Source organism: Rhincodon typus, chromosome 26, assembly GCF_021869965.1.
Source record: "Rhincodon typus isolate 14 chromosome 26, sRhiTyp1.1, whole genome shotgun sequence".
NCBI classification, from domain to species: domain Eukaryota; kingdom Metazoa; phylum Chordata; class Chondrichthyes; order Orectolobiformes; family Rhincodontidae; genus Rhincodon; species Rhincodon typus.
Window position 1 is genome coordinate 42,749,637 of NC_063357.1, and position 26,983 is coordinate 42,776,619.

The 26,983-nt window shown below is 40.9% G+C and overlaps 1 protein-coding gene across 1 annotated transcript in view; it reads left to right on the top strand.

Moving 5' to 3' along the window:
• Window positions 1-15,435, top strand: part of prkrip1 (PRKR interacting protein 1) — a 22,124-nt gene extending 6,689 nt beyond the window's left edge. Inside the window, exons 2-6 of the mRNA XM_048612403.1 lie at window positions 1,843-1,921; window positions 5,385-5,485; window positions 10,433-10,518; window positions 11,091-11,158; window positions 13,325-15,435. Of these exons, the coding sequence (XP_048468360.1) occupies window positions 1,843-1,921; window positions 5,385-5,485; window positions 10,433-10,518; window positions 11,091-11,158; window positions 13,325-13,422 (432 nt within the window). The 3' untranslated portion in view covers window positions 13,423-15,435. The remainder of the gene's footprint in view (window positions 1-1,842; window positions 1,922-5,384; window positions 5,486-10,432; window positions 10,519-11,090; window positions 11,159-13,324) is intronic.
• The last annotated feature ends 11,548 nt before the right edge of the window (window positions 15,436-26,983 follow it).

Consider the following 26,983-nt stretch of genomic DNA (forward strand, 5'->3'; position numbering starts at 1 on the left):
CACCCTCCCTCCCTCTCTCACACTCACTCTTCTCCGGGTGTGTGTGTGTGCGTGTGCGAGTGTATGCCTTTGGGCATCAACAGCTTAACATTTCCACCTAGATTTGTATCATCAATAAAATTGATGTATCTGTTTCTTAGTCCAAGTTAATAACGTGGATTATAAGTGCTTCAGAGCTCTATGTTAATCCTTGTGGCATTCCACTAATTACAGCCTGCCAAATTGACCCATTATCCCTCCTCTCTGCTAGGTGTGTACCAAACGATCAGCCACTCTCTTGTATTCTCTCTCCTTTTCATAAATGATAATGTTACACTTACTAACTCAAGTTTATTAGGTCTTTTCTGGACCCTTGGAACCTCATAGCCAGTGCGTCCATTATCTCTGTATCTCTCTTTTTGAACTCAAGGACATAAGCTAGTGGGTTCTGGGGGTTGTTGGGTTTTAGTCACTTAATTTTCTCCAACATATTTTCTATTAATAATGGATACTTCAGGTTCCTTACATTTATTAGTCTCTTGGTTATCCTCCATTTCTGGTATGAGTTGTTTCTTGTATGTTTCCACCTGTTCATTTACTGTCATAGTTTTTAGTCTATTTAGCCAATCAACTACAGCCAGCTCTACCATTTAATTTGCTTTAAGTTGAAAATTCTTATTTGGGACTACAGTATGTGAGTTTCAAACATAATGTTTAATTCAATGTTATGGTCATCCAGCTATTCTGAAGATGAATCACTGGACTTGATACATTGACACGTGCTTTCTGTCCCAAAGTTACTGCCAGACCTACTGAGTTTCTCCAGCAGTTTCTGTTTTTGTCTGATTTCCAGCCCATGCAGTTCTTTTTTTTTATAATGATCATTAGTAAATTGGGGTTAGAATTCCTTGTTGAACTCTAAGGAAGGGGTGAGTGGCAATGGGGACGAAGTGGCATGAGAATTCAGTATTACCATAAGACCATCAGACAGAAAAACAGGAGTAGGCTGTTCAGTTGCTTGAGCCTGCTCTGCAATTCAGTTGGATCGTTGCTGATCTGATATTCCTCACGTCCATTTTCCAACATTGTTCCTGTAATCCTTGATTCTCCTATTGATCAAGAAATCTAACTATCTTAGCCTAAATATACACAGCTGTCTGTGGTTAGGAGTTCCAAAGACTATCAACCCTCTGAGAGAAGAAATTCCTCCTCATCTAGTTTAAATTGGCACTTCTTAATTCTGAGATTATACTGTCTGGTCCTAGACTCTCCCATAACAGGAGAACATCCTCTTAGCATTTACTTTTTCAAGCCCCTCCAGAATCCTGTATGTTTCAATGCAATCCCTTCTTATTCTAAAATTCCAGTGAATAGACTCCCAACCTGTTTAGCCTTTGCTCATAAAGTAATCCCTCCATACCAGGGCTTATTCAAGTGAACCTTCTCTGAACTGCCTCCAATTAAATCAAATCTTTCCTTAAATAAGGGAAACAAAACTGCTCGCAGTCCTCCTAATGTGGTTGCAGTAAGACTTTCCTACTGTTATATTCCAACCCCCTTGAAATAAGGGACAACATTCCTTCCTGATTACCTGCTGCACCTGTATGGTAGCTTTCTGTGTCTCTTTGTGTTGCAGCTTTCTGCAGTTTCTGTCCATTTAAATAACATGGTGTGTTTTTGATCTCCCTTTTGTAATGAACAACTTCACATTTTCCCACAATGTATGCGTTAAGTGAGAAGGAAGGACAATTTTGCCAACAGAATGAACTTCTGTGCTTTACTGGACCCTGTGATAAATAGTGTGTGTAGGTATCAGTTTGAAATGTTTGATATTAATGAAAGTTTTGCACAAATTTCTTGTAGGAGAAGCAAGTGCCAATCTTGGAAAAACCCAAAGACTGGGCTCCACGGCCACCGCCAGAATTTGTTCGTGATGTCATGGGTAAGTGTTGGTCTTTATCAACACTTTTGCTGGCTCTTTATGTTCCAGTCCCCTCTGCTCTAAAGCAATAAATTCCATTGAGGTTGCTGTACCTTTCCAAGTGATCTTTCTTCGGACTGTGTCAGGAGTCTGTGTAGTCCAAAAGCCATTTCTGAAAAAAGACGACATTGCACAAAACCTGTTGGACTATAACCTGGTGTCGTGAGATTTCTGGCTTTGTCCACCCCAGTCCAACATTGGCACCTCCACATCATGAAGCAGGATCTGTCTCCACAGAAACATTACTACGAATTAGATACTGAGGAATATGTAAAATGATATACAGTGATGTTTGTTGAAAGGGCATTCAGACTTTTAGAAAGCACAATAGCTGTGTCCAATCTTGTCTGATATGCTCAGTAACCCCCCACAGGAGATGTCCCTGACCATGGATGAGTACTAACCAGCTAATAATTGGATGCTGCAGCCCAGTTTGCTTCCCTCCTCTTCTTCCTCCCAAAGCCGCCACCACCTTCCAAAGCTGTTGGGATCCCAGTGAAGTCAGATAAACACATGAATAGGAGCCAGAGGAGGCCATTCAGGCCCTCAAGTCTGCTCTGCCATTCAATAAGATCATGGCCGATCTGACGTAACCTCCTCCACATTCCCACCTATCCTAATAACCTTTTAACTCCTTGTTTAAGAAAATCTATGCACCTCTGCCATAAAAAAAATTCAAAGCCTCTGCTTCTACCACCTTTTCAGGAAGAGAATTTCAAAGAGACGGGACCTTCAGAATAAAAGTTACCTAACCTCTAAATGGGTGACCCGTGAGTTTTTAAACAGTGAGCCCATGTTTGAGATTCTCCACAGACAAAATCTCCTCTCCACTGTTCTGCTGTAGTTCTAACAGATCAGAAAGCAACCTTATGGGACCTTGCAGCATACCCAGCTAAATGCGTAGGGTACCCTCAAAGTTTTTGAAAAGAAAATGCCTTGTTCTGCAGTCTTTCTTGTTCCTTGGGTTTTTCTGGTTAGTGTATTATCTGACTGATAAGTAATTTACTCCTTTGCATTCTTGAAGGACTCAGTAAATCAATGACTTGCAGTATGACGTGAAGGTGTGTAATTGGCATTCTGTGCAGATGAGGTTCTGTTCTCCTCACTCACCTGCGATGTGCTAGTTTCCTTTTATAACTTTCCATTGCATATATTTTGCGAAGTTTTTTATGCAACTTTAAGATGGTTGGTAATATTGGCACTAGTGAAGGAGGTGACACAGCGGCCATAGTCAGTAAATCTGTTGCATTTTGTTTCAAACACATTATGATGGAAGTGAAAGGTTGTCTATTATTTCAGAACTAACCTTTTAGAAAAGAATTGGTTCTGGAACAATGAGGTGGAGTAGTAACTGGGTTACGGCTGTGAACCAAGAGAAAGGACCATGTTTGTGAGTCAGGAGAGTACTGATACAACAGCTTTCTTCAAGTGGAAGAGCTGCATATACTGGAGACTATCTTAGAATCCCTACAGTGTGGAAGCTGGCCATTCGGTCCATCATGTCCACATCAACTCTCTGCAGAGCGTCCCACTCTGCACGTCCCTGGACACTCTGGGCAATTTAGCATGGCCAATCCACCTAACCTTTGGACTGTAAGAGCAAATCAGAGCACCCAGAAGAAACCCATGCTGACACAGGGAGAATGGGCAGATTCCACACAGACAGTCACTTGCAGGTGGAATCAAACCTGGGTACCTGGCGCTGTGAGGCAGCAGTGTTAACTACTGAGTCACTGTGCTGGCCCAGTGGAGCAGTGCCATTAACGGTCTAGTGGGGAAAAGCTTTTAGAAGTAATCATTTAGTATTTACACACTAATTAGGGGCAGAAGTAGATCGCATTCAATAAGATCATGGCTCGTCTGTGTTTCCAATTCCATATTCGCATCTACCTCTAACTTTTAATTCTCCTGCCTTAAAAAATATTCAGTGACCCCCACCTTGATCAGCCTTTGAGGCAGAGTCTTTTAAAGTCTCTCAACCTTCAGAGCAAATGTTTCTGCTCATCTCTGTCCTAAAAGGGCAATCCATAATTTTTAAAGAGTGCCTTTAGTTCTGGACTGACCTACAACTTTCCCACAGCCACCTTGTCTATATTTTTGCAGGATCTTGTACACTTTAACCAAGTCATCCCTCACGCTTCTGAACTCCAATGGATTATGCCTAGTTTGTTCAACCCCTCAAAATAATTTGCTCATTCCAGATATCAATCTAGTAAAGCTCCTCTGGACTGCTTTAATGCATTTACGTCCTTTCTTAAATAAGACGAGAACTATGCCTGGTTTTCAAGACGTGGTCTCACCTAAGCTCTGTGTAACTGAAGCATGACATCATTTCTTTGATGTTCACTCCCTCTTGTAATAAAGGCAAACATCCATTAATCACCTTAATTATTTGCTGCACCTTTAAACTAACAATTTATGACTGGTGCACTGGAACACCAAGATCTTGCTGCAGCTCAGAATTCTGTAAGTGTTGTCCATTTAAGTAATACTTTATTCCTGCCAAAATGAACCACTTGCCATTTCCCACATTATACTCCATTTGCCACGTCTTTGCTTCTAACTGGATGGGTCAATTCAGGATTGTTACAAAGAAATCATGCTTGGCAAATGTAATAGTTTTAAGTGATGAATAAAAACTTAATTAAAAGAAATGCGGAAGGTGTTCAGTAAAGTGTGACCCAAAACTTAGAAAACTTCAGGCATGTATTTGGAATTCTTTGCAGATGAGTTGCTGTTCTCCTCTATCACCTGCAATGTGCCATTGTTGTCCTATTTTGTTTGTTTCATCCCAGTAAATCAGTGCTTTCATTTTTCCCTTTGGTTGCTTCAGATCCAAGAGCAATGTGAACTGGTGATTGGACTGACTGAAGAGCTTGTGGTGCTTCCCTCCCTTTCCTTGTTATCTTTGAATGTACATCTGGACTTCTGTCCTGAATTTAGAGCCCCTGCATTTTATTTAAAATGGAATGTAAACCTAAATCAGTAACTAACCTGTTTCATGAAAGTGTTTAAAAGCCAGAAAAAATAGGAGATTTCTGCCATCATCTCTCTTGCCCTTGTACACTTTGGCAAATTGGAAACATCCTTTCCATAATTAGACATTATACTATATGACCAATAATTATTAATATTCTTCAAGTGGGGAGCTGTAACAGATCGGTTGAGACTGTTTGAGACATTCTGAACTGTGACTGTTGTAACCCTTCCACCGGACGGTCTGCAGATGCGCTGAGTGTAAGCCAGTCACGTTATGGTATTTTCTTTCTGAATGCTGGTACAGATGCCAGAGTGGAGTTGCTATGTGATGGACAGTCCTTTACATCAAACATTAATACAATTTTTTGATTTGAATGGTAACTGTTCTGTTTTACTGTACATCCTTTTCTCTGCATTCTGTGTCATCACTGTGCTGTGATAATAGGATCGAGTGCTGGTGCAGGTAGTGGAGAATTCCATGTCTACAGACACCTGCGGCGAAGGGAATACATGAGGGAGGAGTTCATGGAAAAGCAAGCAGCACAGGTGTGTGATTCTTGTCAATACTTTAAGTAAAAGGAAAGCAGTGTTCGTCTGAATGCCAGGATCGGTGTACATCCTAATTGGTGTTTGCGAGATTGCAACCATCTAAAGCTGTTGCTGTGTTAAATGCAATGGTTTTATTGAATTTATGTCCTCCAGTCTCTGCTAGCAGTATAATTCTACACTGCTCTCAGAACTGTCTGTAATGGTGCTTTGCCCTAGTGAGTTCAGACAGCCTGTGGTGAATGTGAGATGCATATCCTTGGCACTGGTTGTACTGTTGGGATGGGAGTTTGGAGACCAGAAGGTTTAGAATATAGATTTACTTTGTTAAAAATCTTGTAACAGTGATCATTTCTCAGTGTTCAGTTAATGGGTAATTGGTATTAAACCTCTCCTGGGAAGACTGATGCCATTATTTTCAGTTCTTGTTGCCAACTTCATTGATTTCCTTGTCAACTGTCTAGAATTTAACTAAGCTGTTTACAAACTCTGAACCCTGTTTGAATATAGATGATATTGATACTGCCATGAAGACCACCTTTTACCAAATCACATCTCTGCCCTTGTCTCAGCTCATCTGCTGAAAATTTGTCTATTTCTTTGTTACATAGAACCATAAAATGGAAGGAGGAGTAGACCATTTGGCCTTCCAAGTCTGTGCCGCTCTTAAGCATGATCATGGTTAATCACTTTACTTTGTATTCTGTTCCCACTCTTGCCCCATACCCTTTGATACCTTTAACCCTAAGAATGATATCGAACTCCTTTTAGCCTTAACTACTTTCTGTGACAAGGGAATTCCACAGGCTTACCACTCTCTGGGTGAAGAAATTTCTCCTCGTCTCAGTCCTAAATGACTCTCCCTGTGACTCCTGGTTCTGGAATCCCCCCCACCCTGGTCATTGGGAACATCTTTCCTACATTTACCCTGTCTAGTCCTATTAGAATTCTATCCTCTGAGGTTCCCTTCATAGAAACATAGAATATAGGAGCAGGAGGAGGCCATTTGGCCCTTCGAACCTGTTCCGCCATTCTTCACACTCATGGTTGATCATCCAACTCAATAGCTTAATCCTGCTTTCTCCCCATAATCTTTGAACCCATTCGCCCCAGGTGCTATACTAGTCGCCTCTTGAATACATTCAATGTTTTGGCATCAACTATTTCCAGTGGTAACGAATTCCACAGGCTTATCGCTCTTTGGGTGAAGAAATGTCTCCTCATCTCCATCCTAAATGGTCTACACCGAATCCTCATACTGTGGCCCCTGGTTTTGGACATACCCGCCATCAGGAACATCCTTCCTGCATCTACCCTGAACAGTCCTGTTAGAATTTTATAAGTCTCTATGAGATTCCCTTACCTCATTTGTCTGAACTCTAGCAAAAACAATCCCAACTTCATCAATCTCCTCATACGTCACACCCGCCATCCCCGGAATCAGCCTGGTAAACTTTCACAGCATTGCCTCGAGAGCAAGAGCATCCTTCCTCAGAAAAGGAAACCAGAACTGCACAATATTCTAGGTGTGGACTCACCAAGGCCCTGTATAACTGCAACAACACATCCCTGCTCCTGTACTCCTTCTCTCACAGTGAAGGCCAATTGCCTTCTTTACCACCTGCTGTACCTGCATGCTTACCTTCAGTGACTGGTGCAGAAGGACACCCAGGTCCTGCTGCACACTCCCCTCTCCCAATTTACAGCCGTTCAGGTAGTAATCTGCCTTCTTGTTTTTGCTTCCAAAGTGAATAATGGTCTAGTCTCTCTTCACACACCAGTCCTGTCATCCCAGGAATCAGTCTGGTAAACCTTCGTTGCACTCCCTCCATAGCCGAAACATCCTTCCTCAGATAAGGAGACTAAAACTGCGCACAATATTCCAGGTTTTGTCTCATCAAGGCTTTCTACAATTGCAACAAAATATCCCTGTGCCTGCATTCAAACCTTCTCACTATGAAGGCCAACATACCATTTGCTTTCTTTACCACCTGCTGCACCTGCATGCTTAGTTTCAGTGACTGGTGTATGAGGACACCAAGGTCTCATTGCATCTCCCCCTTTCCCAATCTATTGCTATTCAGATAATAATCAACCTTCCTGTTTTTACTACCAAAGTGGATGTCTTCAAATTTATTCACATTGTCCATATCGATACACTACTCCCAATTCCATGTGATTTTAATTTTACACACTAGTCAGTTTTATGTTGGACCTTATCCAGACTTGACTATTCCAATGCTGTCATGGTCAGCCACATACATTCTGTCAACCTGAAGTTGCAAATGGTTTCTGTGTCCTTGTAAGGCAATCACTCAACTGCAACCACCACCTCTCTCCATACCCCCAGTTAAGTGACCTGACTTGCAATGAAACAACTAAAATTCCTGTCCTTGTTTTCAAATCCCTGAATGTCTTCATTCCCCCTGTTATGACCGTCTTGAGAAAATGTGCTGATTCTGTGAGCACACTGAAGTGTTGCCACAAAGTTAATGATTTAATCAACAACATAAAGTCTCTGACTTAGCCGTCTAATGGAGTCAGGTTACAGAAAACACTGACCAGGCTCCTTTGCTTAACAAGAACTCCTGTTTGTTATAAATAAATGCTCATCACAAGTAAACAGCTATGAATCATCAACAAATGCCCGTACAAGCTAAAAATCCAACCTCCTTTTAAAATCCCTATAGACAGACACAGACAAAGAAAATATATGCGTTATAGATGGAAGAAAAAAGCGTAAACACAGTTCGGTAGCACCAGTCTGCAGGCTTCGATAATTTGTTCTCTTTCCCTTCCAAGACTTTCTGTTCTCAGGAGTCCTTCCTTCCACATTCTTGGTTCTTTGCTAAAGATACAGGTGATTTACACATCGATGGCCTAGTAGAATTCCCGCTTGACTGTTAATCCTGAGTTCGAATCCTGCAATGGCAAAATTTGAATTCCAAAGAAGAAAATCTGGAATTAAGTGTCTAATGATCATGAAACTATTGTTGATTGTCAGGAAAGCCATTTGTTTTAGTAATGTCCTTTTAGGGAAGGAAACTGCCATCCTTACCCAGTGTGGTCTACATATGACTCCAGACCACAGCAATATGGTTTACTTGTAATTAGCCAGCATTCATTGCTCATTCCTCTGGGCAGTTAGAGATGAACAATGAATGGAGTGCAACGTGGGAAAGTGTGAGGTCATGCACTTTGGTAAGAAGAAGAAAAGCATGGACTATTTTCTAAATGGGGAGAAAATTCAGAAGTCTGAAGTGCAAAGAGACTTGGGAGTTCTAGTCCAGGATTCTCTCAAGGCAAACTTGCAGGTTGAGTCAGTAGTCAGGAAGGCAAATGCAATGTTGGCATTTATTTTGAGAGGACTTGAATAGAAGAGCAGGGATGTACTACTGAGGCTTTATAAGGCTCTGGTCAGGCCACATTTGGAGCATTGTGTGCGGTTTTGGGCCCCATATCTCAGGAAGGATGTATTGGCCGTGGAGCGGGTTCAGAGGAGGTTCACGAGAACGGTCCCAGGAATGGAAAGCTTAACATATGAGGAATGTTTGAGGACTCTGGGACTATACTTGTTGGAGTTTAGAAGGATGAGGGGGGAATCTAATTGAAACTTACAGAATACTGAACGGCCTGGACAGAGTGGATGTTGGGAAGATGCTTCCATTGGTAGGAGAGACCGGGACCCGGGAGCACAGCCTTAGAGTAAAGGGAAGACCTTTTAGAATGGAGATAAGGAGAAACTTCTTCAGCCAGAGAGTGATGAATCTGTGGAATTCACTACCACAGAAGGCTGTGGAGGCCAGGTCATTGAGTATATGTAAGAGTGAGATAGATAGGTTCTTGATTATCAAGGGTTACGGGGAGAAAGCGGGAGAATGGGGTTGAGGAACTTATCAGCCATGATTGAATGGCGGAGCAGACTCGATGGGACGAATGCCTAGTTTCTGCCCTTATGTCTTATGGTCTTATGGAATGCTGGCCTAACTAGTGAAGTCCGTATCCTATGTATGAGTAACGAAAAGTTCAATTCACATTTACTGTTCAGAGGCAACAGCTCACAGTAAATGGAGGGAAAGAATAACTGTCTCCAGGTTTGAGTTACTTGCTACAGAGATACAGAGGGAGATCCTGCCTGGCCTGTCAAACCTTCTGTCACTACTGTTCAGACTAAAGCTGTTCAGCTGCTCGAACTAACAAATGAGTGACTGTCAGGCTAATGATCTTTAGCATTCACATCTAGTCATTGTTACAGAAACCCATTGACTACCTGTTGCTAGCCAAATCTCACTCTCCACACAGTCTGGTGCCATGCTATCTTATCTCCTGCAAAGCAACAATGTAAACACAACCTGCAATATGTGCTGGTAACTTATTTCTAAAAGTGCAGCAATTACTGCTCCAGTGCTTGTGTTGATAATGGTTCTTTTCCATTATAGTCCACAATTAAAACTAAAAAAAACTAAAAAGATGCAGCCCTTTCATTCCCTATCTCTGTCATCTCCTCAACCCCTGGTACCATTCAAATTCTGGCATCTTCTGCATGCCAGAGAGCTGTGGGGCTGAATCTTTGAATTAAAGGCTGAGAGAGAGATTTTGAACATTATGAAGTTGAGGATTATTAGCAACAGATAAGAAAGTGGCATTGAAACCAAGATTAAATCCACCATGATCATGCTGAGTAGCAGAACAGACTCGAGAAACCAAATAACCAGGGTGCTGACTGAGGGAGGAGCGAAAGCCCTGGCCGAGGGAGGGAGGAAAAAGGTACTGTACCCGTTCTTTAGAATTAATTGATATGCCTAAACCATCAAAGAGGAGGCTCCGCGCTATCCACTCATGCAATGACTGTAATACCTGTTCTATGAAATAGAATTGTGATGAGTGCTGTTATGCGGTTGTCTTGGTGCCTGCATCATTCATTTTAAGGATTTTTTTACTTTACAGCAACGTCTGGAGGAAGAATTTCAGAAGAAACTGGACAACAATCGAAGAGAGGCTGAAGAAAAAACAGAGAAACGCAGGAAGAAACGGTAAAAGCAACCAGTCTACTCCTAGATCCAGGAGACCCTGTCAATGAATGGACATTACAGTTTATCACTCATTTCCAATTCAATAGAACTGAGGCAGTGAGAGATCAGAATTGTCATCCTGATATACCTGTTCTGTTTGATTTTTACTATGTGTTTTAGGAGTTTCTATCGGTTATTAGTGATGAGTCCACTGATGGATTTGTGACTCAGCTACTCAGTAAAATAACTGCAGGGTCAATGCCCTTCTTGTATGGCATTTGCAGATCCAGGTTGGGGCTATTCGTGCCACAGTTTATCTTGAATCAACATTCATCCCCTACGCTCACCAGACACAGCAAGCAACTTTAGTGAGTGTCTAAAGGTATTGTCTTGTTCTCCAAGCAAGGATTCACTTGGATTTGGCTTTGGGGAAAAGTTGCTGATTATGGGAATACTTGCACCCATTATTAGCCAATCTAATCAATGACCTACTGGCTGAAAGCAAAGCTTTTTATCTAGGTTGGGAAGCACTAATTGACAATTGTAAATTTAGGTATAAGGAGCAAATTACTAACTTATTTTTCTCAATACAGTCAGAAGTTGAAGGAGAAGAAACTGTTGGCAAAGAAAGCCAAGCAGGACCTTACAAAAACCGCAGAAGGTGAGCTGTGCTCAATTTCTGATTCATTCCAGGCTGTATCAAAATTTAATGCCTGGAATTTTTTAAGGAACAGTGGTTGCTGAAGGATCCATCAAAAGTCTTGTTGCTTATTCCCTGATTTAAATGCAACCCCTAGACCCATTTTCAGAAAGGAAACTGGAAATGCTTGGCAGCGTCTTTGAGGAGAGAAGCAGTTAATGTTGTGACCTTTTCATCAGGTGATCGGTTTAAGAAATGTTGAGTTCTCTTTATTTTAAGCTGCACAATTCTACTGTGACTCCTGTGTCGAGAGATGTGTTGAGCCAGACTGTAAAAGATATTGTAATTAATTTTAAAGCTGAATTTTTCAATCCGGCTTAGTACCTGATTTAGAAACACGTTAACCTCTGATATTTAACAAAAGTTTTGCAACGTTAGTTATTGTACTGATATGTGACTACATTAATTTTGAAGGAGAACCCCATTTCTGCAATTTATTTCCATTTAAATAATTTTATGCTTTTCTACTCTTGCTACCAAAGTGGACGAGTTCATATTTTCATTGTATTATATTCATCTGAAAAATTTTTGCTCTCTCATTTAACCGCTATTTCTTTGATAACATGCCTTCTTTACCTATTTTGGTGTTGTTGGAAATCTTAGCAATTATTTGTTCAGTCCCTTCAATCAGATCATAGATAAAGATTTACAATCTTAAATCAACCTGGAAAAAAAACTGCCATCATTCTTTATTTTCCATTATCAATTGTCCAGACACACATTAGAACACCAATGTTACTTTCAATTGCTCTTTTCTGATTAAAATATTTGGAGAAACTCTCATTACTTGTTTTTATATTACAGTTAACTTTTTGTCATACTTTGCTTTCAGTCTCTTTATTATCTTTATATTCATTCTTTGTTAGTTCTTAAAAACTATTCAATTAGTCATTGCAGATTTGTGCAGCATTTCTTTCAATTTAACACTATCCCTAACTTCTTTATATAGCCACAGATGAAGCACCCTGCTCAAACAGCTTTTCTTTCTCTCTGGGGTGAATCTTAAACATCTCTTTAAAAGTCTGCAACTACAAATCTACTGTCCTACTTTTAAGCTAGCTTCCCAACTCACTATAACCAACTCTGCCATCATACCCTCATTTACTTTTATTTAGATTTAAAACTTCATCTGTTTAGTCGCATTTTCTCCCCTTCAGACTGAACATGAAATTCTATTATGTTGTCATCACTCATCTAGAGGCTTTTTTTATCATCATTGATCAATGCTGTCTTGTGGCACTTTACAAAGTCTAGAAAAGCCTGCTCCCTGGTTGGCTCACGAATCTTCTTTGTCCCGAGTAGAATGAATTCATTTTTCAGGCTACCTTTGCCAATCTGATTACCAATCTACGTATACATTAAAGTCACCCATGATTATTGTGGTGCATTTCTTTCATCCTCCATTTATTTTTCCCTGTATTCTCTGTCCGACAGTGTAGCTACCATTGGGGGACCAATAATCTACTTCCACTAGGGACCTGTTACCTTCATTTATCTCTACCCAAACTCATTGTACGTCTTTGAAGTTAAGGTCATACCTCAGTTCTGAGTTAAGGCCATCTCTAACAAACAGAGCAATATCACCACTTTTTCTTAGCTTTCTATCATTCCGATATGTCAAATTCCCTTCAGCATTCCCTGCCTTGGTCACATTTCATCCATGTCTCTATTTGTTCCAGCAACTCATCCCTCTTATTGCAAATGTTGTAGCATACAGATGCAGACCTTAAATGTTTTATGAAAAATATTTTTACAACTTCTAACCCTATCTGCTGATGCATACTTATGCCTTTCCTGTCTCCATGCTGGTAATTGTAATCATAAACCAAATTGTCGTGCACTAATACTTTATTGTCTCCCTTTATGTTCTTGTATCTGCCATCACTTCATCTCTTTCTAACATCCCAGTTTTTTTGTTAGGAGCTGATAATTTCTTTATCTGTGAGGAAGAAAAGGACTATCAGACGGCACTCTGCTTATACAATTGTTCAAGCAGATTTCATTGCTCAATTATTTAGGTGCAGTGGACAGGGGAAGCCTTCGTTTATAATGACAAATGTTCTGAGATGATGGTTGAACTCCGAAGTGTCCTTTTGTGAATATCACTTTCTCTAATCTGTACTCTAGGCTCTGATGACACTTCCGGTAGTGAGGAAGAAGAGAACAGCCCCAAAGAGAAGGTGGACGACTGTGAAGAACCAAGTTTTGTAATGGGTGGTCGGTGACCTGAACCTCCATGAAACAAGGACTCGATCGACACAGCAACGTGTGACTGTGGGGATTTGGTGATTGGAAACTTCTGGTCCTAAATACAAGCAGCAAATTGGTGAAATTCCCAACAGGTCTGACAGTATTCAGAAAGTTACTGTTTCAGACTGTGGCTGTCTGTCAGACTAGAATCCTTCCTCTTTCTGAATCCTAATATTGGCTGCAGTTTTGCTTTGAACAACAGTTGCCTTTTCTCAGCACAGGACCAGCAAAAGATCTACTTTTCAATGTATGAAGTTTTTTTTTTGGGAACATTTGATATTCAAATAGAAACTGAGTTGCTAAGTTTTGATTCTCTTGTACATAGCACACAAAGTTAGTAAACATTTTATATGTTCAAAGTTTTTTAATGAGTGTATATTGTGAATATTTGTAACTGTTCTGTAAAACCAGATTTAATTCTAAGCAAAGTCCAAGATTGACTTTTTAAATCTTTCTTGGCATGTGAATTCTATGAATCCCTAATTCATAGAATTTCAGAATTATTAAAGACTAGAAAGATATAATTTTGTCCATCATGTAGGTTGGGTACTGTCCTCTTTTTTAGCTCCTGACTTTAAAGGGAGTGCTAATCTGAAGCCCCATATTTAGTTTTGTATTTTCTGCAAAGTTGCCATGCAATTCCCCTCAATCTTCCAATGTCATGAAGTCAAACCATCACTGTCCAAGTCAGCAGGGCTGCCAATCAGAAAGTGAGTTTTTTAATCCCAACTCTCTAGCATTCAGCTCCCAACCAAGCTCACATCTACCCAAACTGTTCAGTACTTCTTGCAGGACTGTCATTAAGGCTCCCTGTCTTAGTTGTAGTTAGTTAAATTCCCAGTTCTGATGTAACTGTTTTGAAGCTACAGTTGAAGGAGTCAATGCCACTTGATGCCTGCACTAGGCAGCAGCTTCCTCTGTGGTTATGAGCATGGTTTAGCAGTAGCACTTACCTTAATGCCTGCGGGTCAAGTCTCACTCCAGAGATCATTGCGTAATTCTGTATGGTTAGATTGTTGAAAGTACAGTAGAGACTTCTGTATGAATGGTTATCAGATTTAATTTACTGTTTCAAGTGGGTGTAAAAATAATTCTATTGCTCTAGAAGAAGAGTGACAAAATATTTATCCTTCAGCGCACATTACAAAGAAATTCTGGTCATTCCCATTTTTGTTTATGGGAGATTCCCATGAAAAAGTAGCCAGCTGGTCATTGCAACTATACAACAGTGACTACATGTCAATTACTTCACTGACTCTAAAATGTGTTGGCACACCCTGAGGCCACAAATGGTGCTATATAACTGCACATTGTGCTTATTCGATTTCCTTGTGCTAGGGTGTTTTAGGTTATCTGGATGGGAAGAGGGTTCACATCTTTGGGACGTGGAGGTATTTGTTATAGTGATTGGCTGCTCCTGTACATGTACCGGGCAATCTTTATGCAGGCTGTATTTTACAAGCTGTTTTCCAATGGAAGATGAGTTTGGGAGGAGCAGGGCAGCATGGTGGTTCCATGGGAATTATCCAGGAAGAATGATGTGTATCCCATAGGGAAATGTCTATTCAGGAAACGGGCAGAGGGATAATTTAGATAAATGATCTGTTGCTGTTGTGGTGAGTGAGGGTGAGGAGTTGTGTTTAGTGAGAAAAGTGAGTGCTGACCTCCCTCTTCTTGAATTGCAGTGACTGTGCTGTTTAGGTTGTGAGATCGTCAATACTCAAGGGGTCCATTTACACCAAATGATCAATTGCTGATCTCACCAGTCACTCCCCTTATCCAGTGAATAACTGAGAAAGTAGAATGAAGAATAAAGTACAGTACAGTACAGTTCAGCAACAGGCGCTTTGGCTGTTACATGAGGCCTTTCTAACATTAAAAATCTTATGTCTCTATGTGGTCCATATCCCTCTTTTGTTTTGGGTGGGGGAGGCAATGGCCTAGTGGTATTATTGCTGGACTGTTAATCCAGAGACGCAGGTAATGTTCTGGGGACCTGGGTTTAAATCCTGCCACGGTAGTTGGTGGAATTTGAATTCAATAAATATCTGGAATTAAGAGTTTAATGATGACCATGAATCCTTTGCCGATTGTCAGGAAAACCCCATCTGGTTCACTAATGTCCTTTAGGGAATGAAACTGCCATCCTTACCTGGTCTGGCCGACCTGTGACTCCAGATCCACAGCAATGTGGTTGACGCATAACTGCCCTTTGGGCAATTAGGGATGGTCAATAAATGCTGGCCTAGTCAGGGATGCCCTCATTCCACGAATGAATTTTAAATAAAATTCCTCACCTATTCATGTGCATGTCAAGATGCTGAGAGGACAGAGATTTTAAAAAGATATGAGGGGCAACTTTTTTTACACCGGGTAGTTGGCATGTGGAATAAACTTCCTGAGGAAGTGGTGGATGTAGGCACAGTTACAATGTTTGAGACACTTAGATAACGCTTTTTAGATTCACGCTTACGTGAATAGGAAAGGTTTGGAATGATATGGGCCAGGAGCAAGCAGGTGGGATTAGCTTAGTTTGAGATTATGGTAGTCATGGACTGATTGGACTAAAGCGTCTGTTTCCGTGCTATGTGATTCTATAACTATTCGCCTCTCCCAACTCCTGACAATGCATTCCAGATACTTACCATCCTCTGTTTAAAAAAAAAAACCTTGCCTATCACGTCTCTGGCCCAAACGGCCTGCTTCCATACTATAGGGCTTTTGTAATTCTATAAACTCCTTTAAACTCTTCCTGTTTTACCTTAAACATATGTCCCCTAATAATTTGATATTTGTACCCTGGGAAAAACACTCCAACTATCTCTGCTATCCACATGCCTCTCATAATTTTGTGTACCTCATTGCCTCTCACCTCTAACCAAGTTTGTCCAATCTCTCCTAGCAAATACCCTGCAAACCAGGCAACATCCTGGTAAATCGTTTCTGTACCCTCCAAAACCTCCATATCTAGTGGTGTGGTGACTGGAACTATATGCAATATTCTAAACGTGGCCTTACTAAAGTTCTATACAGCTGCAGCATGACTGCCACCAATTTTTATTCTCTTATACCCTGACTGATGAAGACCAGCATGCCATTTGCCTTCTTGACTGCCTTATACACTTGTGTTGCTATTTTCAGGGTACTGTGGACTTGTATACCTAGATCTCTTTGTATGTTGATGCTAATAAGGATTCTACCATTTACTGTAAACTTCCTTCCTACATTAGACCTTTCAAAGTGCGTCACCTTCCATGTGTCCGGATTAAACCTCATCTGCCATTTCTCCGCCTAAGTGTCTATCTTTATCTCTGACAATCCTCCTCACTATCCACAGTTCCCCCAATCTTTTCCATCTGCAAACTTACTAATCAGGCCACCTTCATTCTCCTCCAATTCATATATATATAATATAACAACAGGGGTCCTAGCACTGATCCCTGCGCAACACCAGTAATTATAGATCTCCAGAAAAACACCCTTTCACCGCTACTGTCTATCTTCTATGACTAAGCCAGTTTTGTGTCCATGTTACCAGCTCACCCCGGATCCTGTGTAACTTCACCTTTGTATCACCTGCCATGAGGGACCTTGTCGAAGGTGTTGCTAAAGTCCATATAGACAACATCTACCACGCTGCCATCATCAATCATCTTTGTCACTACCTCAAAAAACTCAATCAAGTTTGTGAGCCATGATCTTCCCCACACAAAGCCATGCAACCTGTCACTAATAAGTCCATATTTGTTTCCAAATGTGAGTTAATCCTACCAATAAGAATCTTCTCTAATAATTTCCCTCCCACTGAGGTAAATCTTACCAGCCTGTAGTTTTCTGGATTATCCCTGTTGCCCTTCTTAAACAAAGGAACAACATTGGCTATTCTCCAGTCCTCCGGGACCTCCCCTGTGACTAAAGAAGATACAAAGATTTCATACAGGACCCTAGCAATTTCCTCGCCATTCTGGGTTAGATCCTATCAGGTCCTGGAGACTTGTCTACTATGATGCTTTTCAAAACACCCAACACCTTTTTTAATAATCACATGTTCTAGAACATCAACACATCACTCCCAAGAGTCACCATACACCATGTCCTTCTCTAGTGTGAATATCAATACAAAGTATCATTAAGGACCTTACCTCCATCCTCAGGCTTCACACACAAATTTCCCCCTATTTCCTTGAATGGACCTACCCTTTCCCTATTCACCCACTTGCTCATTAAAGATCTACAAAACACCTTGAGATATTCCTTAATCCTGTTTGCCAAAGACATTTCATAGCATCTTTTATTCTTCCTAATTCCTTGTTTGAGTTCTTTCCTGTTAATTTTGTATTTTTTGAGGGGTCTGTCTGTCTGTCTTCAATTTCCTAAACCTTACATTTGCCTGCATTTTCTTTTTGACTAAGCTGTCAATTTGTCTTGTCATCCAAGGTTCCTGAATCTTGCCATTCTTATCCTTCATTGTCACAAAAACATGTTGGTCCTGAACTCTAATCGATTGACCTTTAAAAGATTCCCACATACCAAATGTAGATTTATTCTTAAACAGCCACCCCCAATCTGCATTCCCCAATTCCTGCCTGATATTGTCCTGGTTAGCCTTCCTCCAGTTTAGTACTTTCACCCGAGGACTACTCTTATGCTTATCCATCAGTAACTCAACTTATAGAATTATGGTCAGTGTTTGTGAAATGTCCCTCCCTGAAACTTTGATCGCCTAGTCAGGTTCATTCCCTAATACCAGGTATAGGAAAGCCCCTTCCCTACCTGGACTATTTGCCTATTGTTTCAGGAAACCACCTGACAAATTCCTCCTCACCCATCCCCTTGCACTAAAGGAGTTCCAGTCAATATAGGGGAAGTTAAAAATCACCCACCACAACAACCCCATTACTTTCACATTTTTCCATACTCTGTCCATATATATGTACCTCTATCTCCCACTGGCTGTTGGGGAGGACTGTAGTACAAAGCCAACAATGTAATTGCACCTTCCTATTCCTGACCTCACTGGATAAGCCCTCCAAGGTGTCCTCCCTCAGTACAGCTGTGATATTCTCCCTAATCAGTTATGCAAGTCTTCTTTCACATCCCTCTCTATTTTGCCTGAAACACTTAAATCCCAGAATGATGAGCTGGAGGTATTGTCCCTCTCTCAACCAAGTTTCTGTATTAGCTACAACAACATGGTTATATGTATTAATCCAAGATCTCAATTCATCAGCTTTATCTATCATGTTCCTTGCACCAAATCAAAAACACCTCAGACCGCCAGTCTTGCTGTGTTCAATAATCTCTCCCTGTCTGTTCTTCCTCTTAGCTTTCCTGGCCTTAGTCTCCTCCTCAGCCATTTCACGTGCTGCCCTACTGCTCTGGTTCTTGCTTCCATCCCCACCCCTATGTTTAAATCATTCCAAGTGGCACTAGTAAACCTCCCTGCCAGGATATTGGTGCCCCTCCACTTAATGTTCAACCTATGCTATTTGTACAAGTCCCACCTTCCCCAAAGGACATCCCAATGATCCACATAACTGAATCCCTCCCTTGTACACCAGCTCTTTAGCCATGTGTTTAACTGTACAATCTTCCTATTCCTTGCCTCACCGAGATTATAACCCTAGAGGTCCTGCTTTTCAACTTCCTTACTCCCTGAACTCCTTTTGCAGGACTTCATCTTTCTTTTTGCTGATGTTATTAGTATTAATATGGACGACAACGTCCGGCTGTTCATTCTTCTTGAGAATATCCTGTGCCTACTTACAGGAATCCTTGACTTTGGTACCAGGGAGCTAATGTACTATCCTGGAGTTTTGCTTACAGCCACAGAAACACCTATCTACGCCCCTGACTATACAGTCCCCTATCACTACTGCTCGCTTACTTGAAATATTTGCTCAAAACTTTATACCTTGAGTAACCTGACAGCAGGTTGTTTTCAGGAACAAATGAAAGTTGTTTAGTCTGCAATTGGACCTGCTGTCAGTAGCTTCACTGCAATTGTAAAGCTATGTTCATAAATATAAGGGCAGACCCATTTTACTATTCTGTAAATTCATGACTGATCTGATTATCAACTCCTCTTATCTGCTCTCTATCACTATATTCCTCAACTCTGTTAATACCCAAAAAGCTTGAATATGTTCTCAAACTTCTCTCTGAGGAGAACGGCCACAGCTTCTCCTGTGTCTCCACATTACAGAAGTCCCTCGTTCCTGGAATATTTCCTGTAAATCTTTTCCATACCCTCTTTAGAGCCTTCACATCCTTCAAGAGTAGTGTCCAAAATGGGATCTGGTCAAAGCTGAGCTGGTATTTTATCAAGATAACAAGGTGTAGAGCTGGATGAACACAGCAGGCCAAGCAGGAAAGCTGACATTTCGGGCCTAGACCCTTCTTCAGAAATTCTGAATACCAGAGATAGTAGGAACTGCAGATGCTGGAGAATCTGTCTACTATCACTGTATTGACCATTATCTACCACATGCCTGGTACGGGGGCAGGAATTGGAGACAGTGAGGACTGCAGATACTGAAAGCTAGAGTCAATAAATGTGAAGCTGGAAAAGCACAGCGTGTCGGGCAGCAGCCGAGGAGCAGGAGAGTCAACATTTCGGGCTGAAACCCTTCGTCATGACTGGGGAGGGGGAGGGGAGCCCAGAAATAAATAGAGGAAGGTGCATGGGGTTGGAGGGAGGGTAGGTAGGATGGAGATAGATGGATACAGGTAGGGGGTTATTGTAGTTACAGTGGGAAGGGTGGGGCGGATAGGTGAGTAGGAAGATGGAGAGGTTGGGGGAGGAGAGATTTTGGAGCTGGTGACGTCAATATTCAAGCCTTTGTGCCCTAAGTTCTCAGGGCAAAATATGAGGCATTGTTCCTCCAGTTTATGTTTGGTCTCACTCTGACAGTGGAGGAGGCCAAGGATGGACATGTCGCCAGGGAGTGGGAGGGGGAGGTAATGTAGTTGGCAACCGAAAGATCAGGTTGGTTGGTGCGTGCAGAGCGCAGGTGCTCTGTGAGCCAGTCCCCGAGTCAGCGTTTGGTCTCCCTGATATAGAGGAGACCACATTAGCAGCAACAGATATATGAGATGAGGTTAGATGAAGTGCAGGTGAATCTCTGCCAGATTTGGAATGATTGTTTGTGGCCTCGAATGGAGGGGAGAGGGGAAATGTAACACACACAGGTGTAACACATCCTGCGGTTGAAGGGAAAGGTATCAGGTGTGGTGGAAGGGTTGGTGGGGAGTGTGCAGCTGACAAGGGAGTCACGGAGTGAACGGTTCCTGCGGAAAGCAGACAAGGGTAGGGAGGGAAATATCTTTTTGGTGTTGGGGTCTGATAGTACGTGGCGGAAATGTCAGAGGATGATGCGTTGCATTTGAAGATTGGTGGGGTGGTATGTGAGGATTGAGGGCAGAAGCGTGGGAAATGGGGGGATGCAGCTGAGGGCATCCTTAATGACAGAGGAGGATATCTGTGAAGTTCTAGAGTAGGGCACCTCCTCCTGGGAGCAGATGCAGTGGAGGTGGAGGAATTGTGAGTATGGGATAGAATTTTTGCAGGGACAGGAATCAACAGGCTCCAGGGTTAATCCAGAGCTAGGCAACCATGACATTCCCCTCACATCCTCTCCTTTAGCTGCCTCTAAATTAGCAGGCAATTCTGATACATTATAGTCAGTGCCCTCTTCTAGATATTTTCCCCCAATCAGCCTGTTTGGGGGTGTTATAACACACCTCTGGAGCAGGTGGAATTTGAACCTAGGCCTCCTGGTTGAGGAGCAGGGACACTATCACTGCACCAGAAGAGATCTCCAGCACCACCTTCTATTTTCAGTTTGTAAATCACCATGTTTCCAACTGTTCAATGTACATAGAGCACCCATTAAGGGCAATGCAATAACACCAAGGTACGGGAGAGGGAGAGTGGCCTAAATCAAAATGGAGTTAGAAGGGGTAGTGCCCTCTTCTAGATATTTTGTATTTTCTATTGAATCCCTCTTTTTTTAATATATATTCAGAAGTGTTATTACACATAACTGAACCAAATCTCTGTCTTTTTTTTGCTCTATTAACCACCATCAGTAAAACACCCATGTTTCGAATTGGGTGTTTCGAATTGGCAAAGCCTTAAGAACAGTGTACAGCTCCCTCTTTTTTCTTATCTCTCACACACAACTCAATATTTTTTTCTGCCCATCACCAAATCACCCTGACATTTTCTTTTGTTTTTAACAAGTAACCAGCCCCAGAAAATCACCCCTGCAGCCAAATGCATATTCACATGCAAAGGCTGTTAAGGGCAATACAAGCCATCAAAGGTGATAGGGTAGAGGTAGGGAGAGCGGGAAGAGACAAAATCAAAATGGAGTTGGAAGAAGAGATAAGACACTGTACCCCCATGATGCCCACTTCTCTCTAAATGCATTGAGAACATCGGTGGACTCAATGTGCCCCCCTCTCCCAACAACACCTAGAACTAGTGCCCTCTTCTAATTCTTTTAATTTAACCTATTTTTTTCTAATCAACCTGTTCAGCAACGTTATTACACACCTCTGGAGCAGGTGGGGAATTTGAACCCGGGCCTCCCGGTCCAGGAGTACAGACACTACACTATGTCACAAGAGGGCCTCAGTTCCCTCTTCTAAATTTAATATTTTAAATTTAACCTGTTTTTCTAATCAACCTGTTCAGCTCCTGCTCCATAATTTTAACCTCTTACCACATCTATAAAAAATTACAATAGTCATTCTTGAGTTTGCTACAGAAAATAAATATCTCCATTTGATGCCAATTCATTCTTTGCAGAATTAGAGGAATTTTCAGGGTTAAAAAGCGCTGCTCAGTTAAAAGATTTAGTGAGACACTTGAGATTAGAATTTTGTCTGAAAGCCATGAAACACAAAATTTATTCAATTTATTTTTCTTATCAACCTTTTCGGAGATGGGTCTATTCCCCAACCTTCATCTACATTAATACATTACTGTAGTCCCATGAGCCCTGATCTTATGTTACAACTGCTTATCTGGCTCTGACTGAATGCTGATCTACTGACTCATCTTCTAATTGCACCCTCAGAAACGCTGCTGCCTGATTTATCACACGTTATCTATGCCAAGGTTTCTCCTCCAATAAATTATTGTTGATTCTGCCTCTTCACAATGTAAGTTTCTAACTGCCTTGTTAGCACCTCTCTAATTTCATGTGATGAACATTCGTAATGTTAATGTTTGGAAACTTGGTCCTAATGTGAAGGAAAAATGGATGTTAGTTTTGAATGCTGAATTTTCAAACAAAATTCTAAGAAATCGCGTGAGTTTAGATAAATGCACAGCACACTCCCTGGGGTGGCTGGTGTGAGCTGTTTGGTGAGTTGAGTTTTAAAACCTAGGTAGGAGGGGAGGGGCAAAGCAGATTCATTGAGAGAGAACAGGTCCTTCACAGCAGAAGTGCCATAAGTAGCAATCTGTAATCAGAGATAGATGATGGCCTAGTGTTATTATTGTTAGACTACTAATCCAGAAACCCAGATAATGTTCTGGGGACACAGGTTCGAACCCACAACAGGAGATGGTGAAATTTGAATTCAATAATAATCTGGAGATAAGAGTCTGATGATCGTCATGAATCCATGGTTAATTGCCAGGAAAAGCCCGCCTAGTTCACTAATGTCCCTTAGGGAAGGAAATCTGCCACCCTTACCTGGTCTGGTCTGTATGTGACTCCAGACCCACAGCAATGTGGTTGGTTCTTGACTGCCCTCTGGGCAATTAGGGATGGGCAACGAATGCAGGCCCAGCCAGCGATACCCACATCACGTGAATGAATAAACAAAAAGCTGGTGGAACTGCCCTAAATATAAGGTTGTGAAGGTGTCAGAGGGGAAGACATACAAATGTACCAATTAGGAGCAGAAGTAGGCCATTTGGCCCATCGGCCCATCAAGCTTGCTCTGCCTTTTGATTAGATCACAGCTGTTTTGTCTGCATTTTGAATTATCATTCCTATCCACTCCAGAAAATTGTTGATACGCCTGCCTAAGTAAAATCTACCCAAATCCATCTCAGAAATGTTTGATGACACCACAGCCTTTTGAGGCAGAGAGTTCCAAAGTTGCATTACACTTTGAGAGAAAAAGAAATCTCATCTCTTTTATAAGTGGACAACTCCTAATATTAAAACCATGCCTCCTCATTCTAGACTCGCCCATTGATCAAAATTGTAAAATGTTGAAGCCACAACACAGACCCCCTGTGGGACCTTGTTCATCACATCCTGCCAATCTGATAAAGACTGACTGAAGCAGACTCTCTGTTTTCTGGCAGCCAGCCAGTCTTTTATCTATCATGGTATGTTACCTCCTATACCATGAGCTCCTAGTTTGCACAATGCCTTCTAATGAACCTTCTCAAATGCCCTCTGGAATTTAAAGTAAAGTGCATCATTGGGTCCCCCTGTATTCACGGCATATGTTACTCACTCAAAGAGCTCCAATAAATTGGTTAATTGTGATTACCCTTAGACGAAACCAAGCTGACTCTTTGTAATAATGTTGAATTGTTCTAAGTGCCCAGCTATAACCTCATTCGTGATCGATTTTAACACCTTTCCCATTGTCAGACATCAAACTAACTGGCTCATAGTTTCCTGTTTTATGCCTTCCTCCTTGTTGAATAGACAGGTTATATTTCCTACTTTCCAATCTGATGGAATCATTCTACAATCTAGAAAATTGTAGAAAATTTACACACATCCAGCATATCCAGTAGTTCATTAGCCACCTCTTTTGAGACCCTCAGATGAAGCTCAGTTGGACCCAGAAACTTGTCAGCCTGCAGTTCCATCAGTTTGTTTTGTACTCTTTCCCTAGTGATTGTAATTTTACCAAGTTCTTTCCTCCCCTCCACCTCCTGATTCACAGCTAGTACTGAAATGATTTTTGCAACATCTATACAAAAGACAGAAGTTAGAAGTTAACATTTATTCATTTTATCCATATGTTTATTTTCTATAATTAACTGCCCATTCTCATAGGAAATAGTAGCAGGAGTAGGCTATACTGCCCTTCGAACCTGCTCCACCATTCAATATAATCATGATGGATCCTCTATTTCAATGCCATATTCTCGCATTCTCCTCGTGTTCTTGATGCCTTTAAAATCTAAAACTTATCTATCTCTTTCTTGAATATATTCAGTGACTTGGTCTCTCCTGTAGTAGAGAATTCTACAGGTTCACTACCCTTTGAGTGAAGAAGATTTTTCTAATCCCAGTGCTCAATGGTCTACTTCATATCCTTAGATTTATTCCTTATAAATCTCTGAGGAAAGTCTTGAGATCCATTTTCACATTTCCAGCTAGCTTCCTGTCACATTAGGGCAAAAATCACACAGCACCAGGTTATAGTCCAACAGGTTTATTTGAAAACACAAGCTTTTGGAGCCTCACTCCTTCTTCAGGAGTTAGTCCTCTCAGATATTTATTCTTTCCTCCTGATTAACCTTTTAGTTGTTCTCTGCTATTTTTAATATTTTGACCAATCACCTGACCTACCATTCACCGTCATGCAAACACTTAAATATGATGCTTTTCTTAATTTCTTCAGTTAGCCATTGATGCTAGGTCCTTCCCTTGGTATTTTTCTTTATAGTAGGAGCATACTTATTCTGAATATAAATGCTGTTGAAGACATGAGGTTAAGGAATCCAAGTTAAGCAATAAGTAAACTCAGTTGGCAGTTGTTTAAAGGTCTCAGGAAGAGACATTAACTAAAGGAAGCTGCATTAATTGAATGCAGAGATTTGCCAAAAAGAAACTGATTACAATTGTGCCAGCTGAACAAGAAGTGTTTTGGATAACCCTTCACCAAGGTTTGAGTGTGTAAGGTTGGTGTTGGGATGAAATAGTTGAATATCCTGTATCTTGTGAATATATGATGTGACTGTTTCAAGTAGTTCTTGTATGGTGTAACAAAATTCATATTGTTTTATGTAATAAACTTTAGTGATCTAATGTTAAAAGTACCTTGGCAGAGTCTTTGTGAATTGAGACTCAGTGATTGATCTGAATGGTAACATGGTAATAAGAAGAAAAAGAAAAAGAAAATTTATGGCCCAACAAAACCAAATTTATGCCGGGACCTGACATGTCCAGTATTACCATCATTTTGCTCAATTTTGGCATCCAGTTATCACATCCTTTATTATAGATTCCAACATTTTTCCTGCCACTAATATCCAATAACTTGCTAGCACCTCCGTCATTGATTTGATTTAGGGGATTTATCATCTCACAATCCAGTTAACATTCCAAGTAATGCCTCTTTACTAATTCTAATTTACTTTGTTTCCCCAGTTTCACAAGTTCTTTGGTCCCCTATTATTTCTTGGAATTTTTCTGTATCTTCTTCTGTGAAGATAGATACGAGGTAACAATTTATTTTCTCTGCTATTTCCCTGTTCTCATAAATAATAAATATTCCTGTCCCCACCAGTGGTGGGTCCACATATGTCAAGCTAATATTTTCCCTTTCACATGTTTTTACAGTCCACCTTTATGTTTCCCACTAGCTTGCCCATTAATCCCATTACTCCCACTATTTCACAAGTGCTATGTCTTTACCAGTATTAATTCATTTAAGTCCATCATTTTCACTACACTTATGGTTCCCTACTATTTCCAGAATAGTTTTCATAACTTCTGTCATGAAGGCAGAATCATGGATCCAGAATATTTAATAGTTTAATGCCACTGCCATTTTCTCACTCACTGTTATAAAGCCTCAGGCTGCAAGAGACAAGTGCATTTGTGATTAGGCCTTTTAATATCATTGTATAATCCAGAATATTTCAAAGTCCAAAATATGTTTTGGTTACATTGAATGGTTACATTGTCTTTTAGTATTGCTGTCTTTGGCACCTTGACTATGCTGGGAAAATGATTAAAGAGCACATCTCAGAAGCTTAAACAATTCTTTGCTAAAATGATTTCTGCAAATAGTTGTTTGGTTGTAGAGAACTTGAGTATTGTTGAAAAATGACAAATTTCGTTGAAACTTTTCACCTTACACTAGTCAGGACAATTTGCAAGAGGAAAACCAACAGAGAGTGCTGAATGGATTCTGATTGGTCAAGAAGTTGCAATGGAGAATTTTTATTTAAATTTTTAACAGGACACGTTGACTCTGATTGGTCAAGGCATTGCCCTGAAAGATTAACTGACAAATCACTGTCACTTATGTTTTAAAGTTGAACAAGGAGAGGTGTGTGAATAGGTTATTTCTGTCAACAATGAACAGGGCTCTTTATCTAAGTTTCACCTGTATTCCTGCTGCAAATAAATGATACCGTAATAGTACAGCACAGGAACATGCCCTTCAGCCCACCATGTCTGTGCTAATCATGATGCTAATCTAAAATAATCCCATTTGTGTGCCTCTTAAACGTTGTTATCATATCCACTTATACCACCTCCCTTGGCAGCGTGTTTCAGGCACCTACCACCCTCTCCGTAAAAAACTTATTTCACG